The 13,514-nt window shown below is 54.4% G+C and overlaps 1 protein-coding gene across 1 annotated transcript in view; it reads right to left on the bottom strand.

Annotated features, from left to right (window-relative positions):
• Positions 1 to 472: 472 nt before the first annotated feature.
• Positions 473 to 13,514, bottom strand: part of NEURL1 (neuralized E3 ubiquitin protein ligase 1) — a 33,528-nt gene continuing 20,486 nt past the window's right edge. The window contains exons 4-6 of the mRNA XM_045878756.3: positions 6,848 to 7,537; positions 3,470 to 3,616; positions 473 to 2,994 (exon numbers count right to left, since the gene is read on the bottom strand). Of these exons, the coding sequence (XP_045734712.1) occupies positions 2,756 to 2,994; positions 3,470 to 3,616; positions 6,848 to 7,537 (1,076 nt within the window). The 3' untranslated portion in view covers positions 473 to 2,755. The remainder of the gene's footprint in view (positions 2,995 to 3,469; positions 3,617 to 6,847; positions 7,538 to 13,514) is intronic.

Here is a 13,514-nt window from a genome sequence, read left to right as displayed (position 1 = left end):
CCACCACTCCCAGCTTCTAGCCAACCAGATAGACTCAGCACATCTAGGTTTCCCTAAAGGCCCCGGGCCAGAGCCCTCCCTTTTCTGTGCTGCCCTCACCCCTCCTGACCTGTGTGACGGGTTTATCCTCCTCCCATGAGCCCCTAGAGGGCAGTGCCACCCCACAAGGGTTTGGAGCCAGGTTTGGGCCACCTCCGCCTTCATATAGAGCTGAGCAGGCCTCAGGGACTCCGCTCCTGCCCAATAAACACTGCTCGGCAGGGATCCAGGGATTGGAGGGCACCACAGGGCAGTGGCTTCTCCCTTTCTCACCTGGCATTCTGGCCCCTGCTGTCCAAGCCCCAGGTCATGCTCCCGCCCCCCCACTCCAGGGAGTCTCCCCTGACTGTTGACACCTGACCCTTCACCTTCACCCCCCCAACCCCACCTCGGTCCTCCCTCCCCAGCCCTCCACACAGCACAGCCCTCAGGCTGGTACGAAATCACCTTTATTCACAATCACAGCGACCCAAGTTCACAAAGGAGGCAGCAGCTATCCCAGCACTAACAGAGACAGTGGTACAGATGGCTTCCTCGCCCCAAACCTCAGGCCCCGCAGCCCCTGCACTGAAGACCTTCCCTTGCCTCTGACATGAGACTCCTGACGAGATGGGGCCACCACCTCCCCCTCCCCCTGACCCTACTCCCATGGAAGGGGTCTTCAGGGTCCGGGACTGGGGAGTGGAGACCCACTGTGGAACCATGACTTCCTGGAGGCCCTCTGCAAGGCAGGGGCCGACAAAGGCCCAGCCTGGCCTTCTGACCCCCAGTGCTGTCCCACCAACACCCCACAGCAGCCCATCATCAAAGAAGTCCCAAGAGTCGCACAAAGTCTGCTCTCCTCCCCACACAGTCCTTTTACAGAGGTGGCAGCTGAGGCTGAGAAGGGCTATGACCCGGCCAGGGCCACACAGCCGCCCAGTGGCCAGGTCCAGAATCCCACTCTGCCAGCCACAGGGAGCAGCAGTCTCTGATGGACGTGAAAAGCCATCGGAGGGGGCAGAGGGTTGGGAGGCTGGGGGAAAGGCCAGGCCAAGACTGTTGAGAGCGGGCGCCAGCCCATGGCCTATCAGGGTAGGGCAGGCAAGGCTGGGACAACTGCAGCCTAAGAGCAGGGGCGGGGGGCATGCCACCCCGGACCCAGAAATAACCCAGAGGTGCCAGGAGCCGGTCCCTTCCCTCCTCATCTTTCCTGAGGGGAAAGAGCCTTACTAAGAACAGCCTCCCCACCCCTACTATGAGTAGGCCTTCCCACCCCCGTTCCCTGGCCCAAGCGGGGCTCCCCTCCTCCAGCCTTCCCAGAACTTTGTATGTCCTCATGGAAGGGGGCGCTCCTCAACCTCCTGACGTCTTTGAGCCAACTGTGATGACCCTGCAGCAGCCCAGAGAGCAAGGGCACTTTGTGGCTCCGGGTCATCCACCAGTCCCAGGACACTAAGGAGGCTCAGTTTATCTCCTGTAAAATGGATACAATTTGACAGGAGGCCTCCCAATTCAGCCTCTTTTTATGGCGTTCTAATTCACGGTAAGCAGAGATGGCTATGGACTTTGGGCTGGAGCCTGGGGAAGATTTTGAGTGAGAACTACCTCTGCAGCCCTCTCGCTGGGCACGGCTCGCACCAGGGCAGCATTTCTAGGGGCCCCGGGGGATGGCAACTCAATCCCCCCCCAAAAAAAACCCCACAAACCAAATAAATAAATAAATAAAAATAAGAAAAAAGGCTGGTTTTACCCCCAGGGTACCCCACCCCCACTCCAGGGTCCTGGCCTCGCCTGGGGATACCACAGTCTGAGTATCAGCCAGGCCCCCGACAGCACTGAGATCCAGGAGGACAGGTCTCAGAGCACAGATGCAAACCTGCTCTTAGAGAACCTTCCAGAAGATGGACACTGCTCTCCAGCCCACACCGAGGCTGTCCCTGGGCAGCAGCATCTAGCGAGATGACTGGGGCAGAAAGGCTATGGCCAGGAAGGGGCCCTCTGCATCTCAGCCAGGGCACAGGGTCAGAGACCCAGAACCTGCAGCCTTCTGTGGCCTGTCCATCCACGCGTCCTGGGTGAGTGGGAGAGGGACAAGGCATGGGGGCTGCCGCCTGCCCAGGGTGAGAGGTATCCACCAGCCTTACGCCTGGCTGCCAGGCCTGAGGGGCAGGGAAGAGAGGAAGGAGAAGGTGGGTACAGGTCAGAGTAAGGCAGCAGCTCAGGGGCTACCTACCTAGGGCTGCTGTCGAGCAGGTTGTACACTGCTCCAGGATGGCTGGCTGAGAGAACAAATGGAGACTGAAGTCCAGGCCATACTCCAAAGGCCCTAGCTCAGGGACACATCTGCCCAGAGGAAGGGACATGTTGTCTAATTCTCACATGGACTAGAGGACTGCCTAGCAATCTGCCCCAGATGGGGAAGGATTAGGATAGGCTGAGACCCCCGTTTAGCCCCTCGGCATGCACGGTAGAGTGGGTGCAGAGAAGGGAAAGACAGGAGGAGAGCGGACTCCTCCCCGCCTCCCTCTGCTGGGCAATTTGTTTCTGCCCCTCATCTCCCTGCCTTATACTCCCTTTCTTCCCAAACCTTCGAGGGCCTCAGTTTCCCGTGTTTAATGAAGAAGGGAAGAGTTTCCAAAATGAGGAAGAAGAGAAGGGGCCCTGTGGGCTTGCCCCTCGGCTGGAGCGGGGCCCGAGCCTGAGGAGGCAGGCATGCAGGGTGGGGCGCCACAGGCTAGGAGCTGCGGTAGGTCTTGATAATGTCCTTGATGGGGCGGCGGCAGATGGGGCAGCAGGCGTGCAGGGCCTTCTTGAGGCGCAGGCCACAGCCGTAGCAGAGGCACATGTGGCCACACGTGTAGATGACCGTGTCCACTGCGTGCTCATAGCAAATGGTGCACTCATCGCTCCACTGTCCTGTGCCCGGGGCCACCGGCGACTCAGGCAGGCTCACTGGGGAGTTGGGGGCCGTCCCTGGGGACAAGGGGACACCAGTCAGCAGAGACATGGCCCAGCCTGGCCCCAGGGTCATGGGAAGAAAGCCCTCTGGTCTCTCACTCCACTGACTGGGGTCTGCCTGTTTCCCTTGACGACCCACTTCCTGGGCACTAGGAGGCACCTGATGAGGGGCCAGGGTGCCCACGAGGCAGTGAGAGAAGAGGGGGGGAGGAAGGGAGGGGCCCAGAGTCTTTTAAGGAAGGCCTCTTCTGAGCTATCCTTTGGTCTTCCCCATGTGCTAAAAAGTGCTCTGGAGAAAGGTGCCCGGCTGGGGGACAGGGTGGGATTCACCCCAGAAATCACCACACGCAACAAGGGTTCACTGAGCCCGCCTCCAGGTCCTCCAGCGCCCAGCTCTGACCCGGAGGCTGCACGGCTGCCTCAGCCAGGGGGTCTTGGGGTGGGGAGGCCGCCGCGGACACCGCGGAACCCGAGCGGCCAGCCTACTTACCACCAGCAGAGCTCCCCAGAGGTCCGGAGCTGCACGTGCTGAGCAGGGGGTCAGAGAGGCGGCTACCCAGGGCACTGGGCGAGGTTGGCGTGGAGGCAGGGGAGCAGGAGAGTGACGGGATGCCCCGCTCTGCCAGGATGGTGGAACCTGCGGGAGGGGAGGGAGCAACGCACTAGCCACCAAGAGGCCTAGCCACCGAGAGGCCTACGGGGAGGAAGCTCAAGTCTCCGCCCCTCCTAGAGGCTCCCAGGAAAGTGCTGACACAGCACGACCAGACAGCCCAGCCACTGGGCGGGCTCAGGGCAGGACCCCATCGGGTGGCCCAGCGCCCTGTCCCCGCTGTTTCCACCGACCAACGGGAGGGCGACTTCCTGCTCTGGTGTTCCTGCATCAGCAGTCTCCAAACAAGCCCTCTGCCTAGAATCCCACCTCCACCCTTCCTACGCATCCTCACCTTCAAGGTTTCCCATGCCAGAGAACAAAGTCCCCCTCCTCCCACCTAGCATGGCCCTCCTGTTCCAAGCCCCGTGCTCTCTCCGTCACTGCCCCCAGATACCACCCACCATCTCCTCTGCAATAGCACCTTTCGGAGGCCTTCAGCATCTCCCAAGCTCATTCTGTGCTACATTCTCTCCCTCCTTCCTCCCCTCCCTCTCTTCTCTCCCTCTTCCACTCCTCTCCTCACCTTCCTCTCTTCTTCCTTCCCTCCTTGCTTCTCCCTTCAACAAGGTACCAGGTACCTACCAGGTACCATCCACTGTGTAAACATAACACTGAGAACAAGACCGACAGAGCCCTTGCCCCCAAAGAGCTAACTGTCCAGGGAGCCCCTTGGGGCTGTCCTCAAACCCCCTCCTCTGGGCAGCTTTGACCACCCCCACAAACCACATTACTTTATTTAGCACTGACTGGACACACACACCACATACATGGGCCTAAACCACAGAGCTGGGGTATTATTTGTTCTTTGCCCAGGTATGCAGCTTTGCTTTCCCAGGTGAACTATGAGCTTCCTGAGAGCAGGAAATGGTATTCACCTGTGACTCTCCCAAGGCTCTAACATACTGCCCTACACATAAATGCTCAATGAAATCCTTTTATCATCAGGTGTTCTAAGTCAATCAGTAGTCACTGTTTCTAAGAATATGCATTAGATATCCACAAGGTTTCTCTGGTGTTAATAGTTTTCAAGTTAATTAGCATCTTTCAGAAATTCACACCTATTTCGTTTTCTTGCCTTATTGCACTGGCTAGTATTTTCAGAACAATACTTAAGGCATCCCCCTATCATATTCCTGACTTTAATGAGAATGTTTCTCATGTTTTGTCATTAAGTATGAAACTAGCGATGGTTTTGGAGTAAAGGAAATATCCTTCCATTCTTAGTTCATTTAGGCCTTTCACGAAGCACAGCACTCCTCTGTAAGGTAAATAATTACCCCTCACACACTGTCACTGGTTTGTTTTTCCTTTGCAGTCCATCAGGATCCCCAAACACCAATTTGCTGACCGAGATGCCCAGTTCTCCTACAACGCAGGTGCACTATGTTTGGCATACATTGTTTAGCATATATGTGGATGATTATTCTTAAACACCCACCTTGGCCCACTTACATTTAAGTCCTGATTTTTTTTTAAGCTTCCCCTGTGTCTAGTAAGCTTCTTTGGGGAACAGAAGTCTCAGTGGAAAGCTACTTATCTATTATTAGATGGTGCTGAGGCAGGATCGTACCCTCCCCTTATACAACTTCCTTCATCTGAGGAGCAGTGTCTCCCAGTGAGTGTAGCCAAGTTTTTTTTTTTTAACCTCAGCCTGAATTTTTTCTGCACCCCCAGTCTGATTTCTTTTTATCCCATCCTGAATTTTCACCCCAACTTTTTTCCTTCCTGATTTCTTCTCATTCCTTCCTGATTTATCTTCCCTCAATCATAACTTCTTAGCATCTTGCCTCATTTCTTTTCATTCCTTTTCAGATATTTTTTTTCACTCCGTCTTCATTTGGTCTCTTTCCAGAGTAGGAAGTCCTCACTTATTTTATCAGATTTCACAAACTCTAACACACAACCACCACCACCATTATACACACAAATATGCATGCAGTTAGTTACTCACGTGTGCCTATACACAGACATACCCATCTTAGAGCATAACACATATTCACTTACATACACACATTACCCTGTCTACAAAGTCTCCTGGGGTGAGGTCTAGGATGGGGCTATGAAGCCCAGAGGTCTCCACACCTGCCTAAGCAAACCTGCTTAAATAAAGATTTCAGACGGGTGCCTGGGTGGCTCAGTGGGTTACGCCATCGATTCTTGATTTCAGCTCAGGTCATAATCTCAGAGTCGTGAGATCAAGCCCTGCATCGGGAGCCTGCTTGGGATTCTCTCCCCCCCCCTTCTCTCTAAAAATAAAATCTTAAAACAACAACAACAAAAAATCAGATGCCCAGGACTTATCCAACATCTACAGGATCAAAATCTCTGCAGGTGGGATTCAAAAATCTGTACCAGGTCCTCCTAATGACTCTAATGGAATTAGCCCAGTCTACTGCACCTGCTTAGAAGGTCAGCTCTTACAAAGTATGAAACCTGTGCACTCTGGGGAAAGAGGTCCCTGGAGATGCTTTGTGAAAAAAAAAGATTTCTGGTCAAATTAGTTGAGAAAAAGCTGTACATCATAACCACCTCCACCCCCCTCCTTAAAGATTCACATTGCATATTAAAGGATCTGAGAAGTTCTGCAGTAAAGAATCCCCCACTTTTCCTCACAGAATACTCTGAGAAACATAACTTTCACAAGTCCACGTCCACCAGTCCATTCAAACTCTGTCCATTCAAACCCAGGAAAGAAAGGCCCAGACCTCTGCAACCCCATTTCCTCCAAGGCCCTCTGCTCGGAGATTCCCTATAGGCTCCCAACCCAGGCACCACACTGCACAAACACCTGGCTACCATACCAAACTCTTTCTTATCTAGACACACAGCCATCCTTAAGAGGCAGAGACTTTAATTCCCATTTTGGAGAAACGGAAACTGAGCCTCAGAAAGCTAACTGCTGGTGGAAACCTTTTTTCTCATTTTTAAGTGGCCACTGGGCTGTTTATGCATCTGTGGGGAAGCGGGTTAATCAGATTCTGAGAGTGAAACTCGGTGATCCACACTTTTCTGCCCGCCCCCAGGATGCGTCTGGGAGGACTGGAGGCAAGGCCTAGCGATGGAGTCCGGCCCACAACTCGTCTCGGTGCCTGTGACTCGGTGGCAAGACCCGCGCGCGCGAGGCAGGGGGGCGGGGCGCGCTCGCCCTCTTTCCTTTCCCGATTCCCCCGGAGCAGGTGCTGGGCTGTGGGAGGGGCGCTCGGGGGAGGCACTCACCGAGGATGCGGATCTGCGTGACGGCTCCGTACAGGCCGAAGAGCATCCAGAGCGGCTGCGTGGCGTCCACGCACAGCTGCATGCCCGCCGCGGCGCCGTTGTGGCTGAGGTGCAGCTCGCCGTCGGTGTTGACCACCAGGCCCAGGATGTCGCCGCTGTGCAGGGGCCCGGGCACGCGGCACACGGCCCAGAACTCCTTGCGGTCCACCAGGGCCTCGGGACTGAAGGGCAGGTCCGCGGGCCGCAGCGTGCCGGGGTCGCACGTGGTGACGCCGAAGGAGAGCGCGCCGGGCCGCGCGCCGCCCGAGCGCGTGACCTTGACGAAGATGGTCTCGGCCACGCGCACGGGCCGGCTGGTGAAGACGAGCGCGCGCTCGTCGCGCCCGTGCTCCAGGCGCGCCACGGTCTGCTCGTCCAGGATCCGCACGTGCGCCCCGGCGCGCAGCGCGTGGAAACGCAGGTCGCCGTCGAGCTGCGCGGGCAGCGCGCGGCTGTGCTGCGAGTTGAGCGAGTTCTGCGGGATGGGGCAGCCGGCGGCCGGCGCGGCGTCGTCGCCGTCGGCGGCCGGCACGTTGAGGTCGCACAGGCTCACGGAGAGGCGCGCCTCGTCGGCGTCGCGCCGCAGTGACGGCCGCCGCAGGGCGGTGAAGGAGCGCGGCCGCAGGCAGTCCGGGAGCATCAGCTCGCTGTCTGCGGCCAGGGAGGGGAGAGACAGGGCGACCGTCACGCGGGCCCCGCTGGGCCAGCGCGCTTCCTCCCGCCCGCCTTTCCAGTCTGCACCGGGAAATACCGAAGGCACCGTGAACAGCATGGGAGAGGCTTAGGACGGAGGCTCAGGGGCAGGGTCGGGAAACAAAGTACGCAGGACATCTATTTGTTTAAGCAAAGGATCAAGGCTGGAAGGAAGGGCACCAAAATTAAAAACATTCCTTCTACATGGCACGCTTATAAAAGTTTTTTTATTGTTATTATTAACTTAATTCCCTTTTGATCCCCGAGGACTTGAGTCGACAGCAGTAAATATTAGTTGAAAGCACTGTGGACATTCTACCCCTCTGGAAAGTCAGAGGGAACCCCCTTCCCCAGAAAAACTCTTTGCATAAATGGTCTCATCTTACCCTAACAATTATCTCTTGAGTTATCATTGCCACAGAAGGACACTGAGGCTGAAAGAACTTAAGTAAATTTATCCAGGATTTCCTTTTGAAAGTGACTTAACTGGAAATCAACCCCTTTCTCTTAATCATACAAGTAAGACTGTTTTGTAGAAAAGACCGTTAAACAAAACAAACAAACAAAAATCACCTCTCGGCCCACCATCTGGAGAAAAATATTCTTTTTTTTTTTTTTAAAGATTTTATTTATTTATTTGAGAGAGAGAATAAGAGACAGAGAGCACGAGAGGGAAGAGGGTCAGAGGGAGAAGCAGACCCCCGGCTGAGCAGGGAGCCCGATGCGGACTCGATCCCGGGACTCCAGGATCATGACCTGAGCCGAAGGCTGTCGCTCAACCAACTGAGCCACCCAGGCGCCCTGGAGAAAAATATTCTTAATACTTGGGTGAGGACCTTCCAGCTTTTTTCCCCAATATATTCCTGTTACTTTTTCTAATACAAAAACCGAATCATGCTATGTAAACTCCAGTAGTTTTTAACCTTTTATGGGTAACAAATCCCTTTGAAAATGTGATAACCTTGACCTATGTCCTCAGAAAAACACCCATTCTTCCTAAATTCTGTGGATAATTTCAGGACATCTGTGAATCCCATAAAGCCATCCATGGGCATGGACTCCAGGCTAAGAACCCTGCTATACAGATTTCCTTTTCAAAACTAGCTTTTCCAATATGTCCTGAACACCTTTTCATGCCAATAACCATGTTTCCAACACCATATTTTTGTAATGGCTGTGTTATGTCCCTACTTTATGGAGTCCTATCTATAATAAAAGTCATCATGCATGATGAATTACCCCGCATTTCATCCTTAAAACATCCCATGGAAGTGTTCCCATTATGGAGATAAAGCTGAGAGATGTGATGTGACAGCCACCAAGTGGCAGATCCGAGACAGAAGCAAGGTATGTCCAACTCCTGACACCACATTCTTCGCTTTCAGGCCCTCCTTATTTATTATTTAACTCCCCTCTGTGGGAGTTATAGTCCCCAAATTTGGCTAGTGCTATTGTAGACCACATCATGAGCCAATCCCTCCCTGGGAGCCTTTTCTCTGAGCCTCCACAAGGGAGAATCTGCTTTCCCTCCAGGACCTGGGTAAGGATGGCTGGGGTGCTCGATGTGGAAGCAAAGCTTGGAGGACTGGACTGATACGGGCAGCTGAAGCCAGAACTCCGCTCCCGCTAAATCTAGAGACAGTTTCTAAAGCCTCCTTGCTTTCGTTCTCTCCCTGCCCCTTCCAGGAACAGTGTTGTTTGGGTCTCAGCAAGGAGAGGGTGCTGGGCCCTTCCCCCAAACCCCGTGCCCTCTCTGGAGAAGCCTCTTGGGGCCTGGCTGGTTGGGATTTCCCAGCATCGTGCTTGGCAAGAAGAAGGGAGCCAACCGGAAAACGCAATTATTCCAGGGAATTGACTCTGTGAGAGCGATGGTGCAGAGAGGCTGGGGGCTGCAGAGAGGCAGAAGCAAGGAGGCCCAAACAGGAGGAGGAGGCCTGAGAGACAGTCGTGGGGACCTGGGAGAGGCTATGGGCTGACCTGGGCCGAAAAGGAACAGCCCCTGCTCTCCACCCCTCAGGGATTGCAGGCACTGGCCTTAGAGGACTCCAGGGTTGGAGATGGAGAGGAAGGAGCAGTGACAGCAGGGTGACTAGAAAACAAAAGGTTCAGAGATGCCCAGCCAGAGCCTACAGGAAGAAGCCCGGAACACGGCTCGCACACATATATACCCCCACACTCCTCTCCCCACCCCACACACACTCCGGACAATCAGCCCAGGGCCCATGGAGCTGGGCAGACCATCAGCACAGACTTCTGAATGGGGCTGGATGTGTGCTCCCTTGAGCTCTGTCCCTTCAGGGGTCTTTCTGTACTTGAATAAGCCCACTACTGGGCCTCCCAGGCAACCCGAGCCACTGCTGAACTCCTCTAAGACAGTGGTTCCTTCCCTTAGACTGAAATCTCCCTCCTGTATCCAAGGATATCTTGGATAGATTTATGTAACTTCGCAGCTTCAATGTCCTTCTGTGCCAATACTACCTCTGGGGTAGCCCTGTGGAGAAAAGAACTCCCCTCAGGGAATATTCAGACCCACCACACACCTTCCCACCTCCTGGACAATAAACAGAACCAGACTCAGTACTCCAGATGTTCCCTGACCAGCTCAAGGCACAGTGTGGCCACCACCTCCCTTGATATTTACACTATAACTCTCATAATGTAACCTAAGGGTATTTGGGGTTTTTTAGTAACCCAAATCCATATACTGGTAGGCAGGACAGAAGCATAGTTAAGTGTAAGGATTTTGAAGTCATCAGCCTGGGTTGAAATGCTGGCTGCACCATTTCCTGGCCATATCACCTTAGATAAATAGCTTAACCTCTCTGGGCCTCTCTTCTTCAACCATGAAATCAGCATTTACTGAGGTGCATAAAATCTGTATTCTAATACTCCACTCAGAAGGGATGCTGTGAAGTCCAAATGTAGTAAGGTACAGAGGGCACCTGGAGAGTACCTGGCCCATAATAATCACGAGGTTAATATGACCCACTGATATTGTTTACATGCCCTGGAGCTCAGAAGAAAGTGCATGGGCTCTGGGGTGATACAGGCCTGGGTTTAAATGTCCAAGCCAGCACTTGAATCAACTTTCCTCCCAGCCTCAGGTCACTCAGCTAGAGAATGGGGCTAATCACAACTGTGTTGTGATGGTGACGTGGGGGTCAGAGGCAGGTCGGGGGGCCCCTGGGACCTAGGTACTTGATAACTTCAGGTACCAGTGCTTACTCGGGTTGTTTGTCAACCGAAGTCAGGTCCCCCTGCACCAGGCAATGAATGTTCTGCACCTGACTGTAGGACTTCACATCGGTCATGAATGGCATCCCTGACTGAGGACCAGGAAGGAGAAGCTACAAAGCGGAGATTAGAGGAGAAAGAAGAGAAGGAAGGAGAAACAGCAAGGGGTGGGGAGAGAGGAGGAGGGGCAGGAAAATGACCCCTTGGCCTTGCTTGAAATCTTGGAGGAGTAGAGAGAAAAGGTACAGCAGATCCTGGGAAACAGCTAAAAATGGAATCCCCGGGGCCAATGCCCAGCCCAAGTATGTCTTCTCTCCCAGCCAGGCCACCCCTCGGGGTCAGGAGCAGCTGCAGGCCTCCAGCAAGCTCCAAAATAACCACCCCCTCAGTGCACCCAGCTGTGCCGGGTCCTGAAATAGGTGACACTGGAGACGGAGGAGCTGGGCAGGACGCCCTCCGCAGAAGGGTCAGCAGAGGTCAGAGCTGACGGAAAGCCAGGCAAGGGTCCAGGCCCCCAAAGCCACGGGAGAGAGCCCGGAGGCCAACCTCAGCCCAGGGTCACAGCTTGGAGAAAGGGCAGAGGGCAACCTGTCACCCCAAGCAGTGGGGTGGCCCGTTCAGAAGCAACAAATCCTACCATCCGGGCCAGGGACTCAGGGCTGCCCACTCTGGAGGTGTTTATGCCGGGCCCGGAGCGGAGAGAGGCACAAGGCCACAGGGGATGCTGCTCGGCTGGCTCCCCTCTCAGTGTCCCCTCTTTCGGGAAGGAATTTGTCAGTCTTCAGCTCCTGGCGGCGGGGAGGGGTGGCTGGCAGATCCTTTGCGCCAGGGCAGAAATAACCAGGCCCCACAAGGGCAGCGAGGCCCAGGCAGGGTTTCCTCCCCTCAAGGTGGCACTCGGGTCACCCACTCACTGACGCGCTGTATGCCCAGGCCTAGGCAGTGGTAAAGACAGAAGCGAGCACCTGGGCCCCAAGGAGCCAGTCAGCTGTGCGGGGATCAAAGCTTGGAGGCATGAAAATATTTGAATATAATTTCCCTACCAAATTCTTAGTGTCTCCAGAGGAAATCCATTTCTCTCTGCCAAGTTCTCACCCAGCCTTGCCTAGAATGTTCCCGGGGACAAGAAGCTCACCACAGCCCAAGGCTATCTGTCCCCTATCTCTGATCAACTGTAACTGTTAGAAAAGCTGTCCAGGAACGGATCCAGAGGTATCCCACATCCGCTCCATGGCGCCCCCTCTGAGCCTTCTCTTCTATAGGATAAATACCCCCGTTAGAATAATGCTCTCCAACCAAGGTGGAGGTCCCCTTCCTGTTTCATAGTGAGTCAGACACAGCCTCTTGGAAGAAACAAGATTTGACCTGGGCCCTGACAGACAAGAGAGTTCGAACTGACAGAAGTGAGAGGCACTCAGTGGGAAAAGTGCACCAGCAAATGCCCGGGACAATCTGAGGCCAGTGGGGAGAAAGGAAGGGAGAGGAGGAGAGGAGGAGAGGAGGGGCCAGACTGAGGGCACCGGGGCCAGCTCTGGCCAGTGCAAGGCAACCAAGGCAGGGCCTGGGCACTGGTGCCGGAGCCCTCAGGGGCAGGCAAGGGGCTCCTTTGAAGCAGGGCCTGCCATCAGCCTGAGAGTCTTGTTTGTTCAGGAGAACATCCGGAGCGCTGGCTAATCTTTAACCATGGGTCGGCCCGCGGCAGCAGGCTGGCTGGCGGGCATCTGCCGGGCCCTGTTTGGAAGGCGCTGGAGGCCCATTTACTCTCTCCATAAACATCCTCCTGCTGGTCAGCACCTGGCATGGGGCAGGGGAAGGAGCCCCGAGGGCAGGGACATGGCTTGGACGGGTAAGGGGTTTCCCCACCCCTCTGGGCAGCGCCCTGAAACCCACACTGGCCTCCACCCTCTGCATATAAACCCAACCACAGGAAAGCTAGGAGAAACAAACACTTTGTGAGGCTCATGGAGGGAGGGGTAGAACGTCCCAGAAACACTGGGAGTCACACATAAAACTTAAGATTTATGGAATCTCCAAGACAGAGGATCTTAGACATATAGATTCTCAGACTCATCTGGTCTAGTGGTTCTCAAACCTTTTTTTTTTTTAAGCAGTGAAATCCGTTTCTCCAACAGAAGCAAAAGCTCTGGTCGAACTCTAAGAGGAGGCCACAGAGCCCTGCCAACTCAGCTGCCTCAAAAATGCCTCTGGAACCCCAGTGTCTCAAGGAACCCAGCTGGAGAACCATAGATCTTGTTCCAAGAAACAATTTAGATAGCATGGTTTGAATTTCACCCACATACAGGGACTTGGTTTTAAGGCTTCCTCTTCTAAGGAGAGGACTGGCTTGGGAGTTGTCTATTTGGTGGGGTTTTTAAGTTAAGTATTCCTTTTTTTTTTTTTTTTTAAAGATTTTATTTATTTATTTGACAGAGAGAGACACAGCGAGAGAGGGAACACAAGCAGGGGGAGTGGGAGAGGGAGAAGCAGGCCTCCCGCGGAGCAGGGAGCCCAACGCGGGGCTCGATCCCAGGACCCTGGGATCATGACCTGAGCCGAAGGCAGACGCTTAACGACTGAGCCACCCAGGCGCCCCAAGTATTCCTTTTTAACCTACAAACAACAGCGCTTGCCGTTTGTGTAAACACTCTTACACATCCATGAACCTCACGGACTCTCTGAGAGATAAATGGCACATGTATGA

Source organism: Mirounga angustirostris, unplaced genomic scaffold (genome assembly GCF_029215605.1).
Source record: "Mirounga angustirostris isolate CCGP_5_RB_7025 unplaced genomic scaffold, mMirAng1.0.hap1 SCAF_6, whole genome shotgun sequence".
NCBI lineage: Eukaryota > Metazoa > Chordata > Mammalia > Carnivora > Phocidae > Mirounga > Mirounga angustirostris.
The sequence above is the reverse complement of the archived record's forward strand: the minus strand, read 5'-3'. Positions and strand labels throughout refer to the sequence as shown.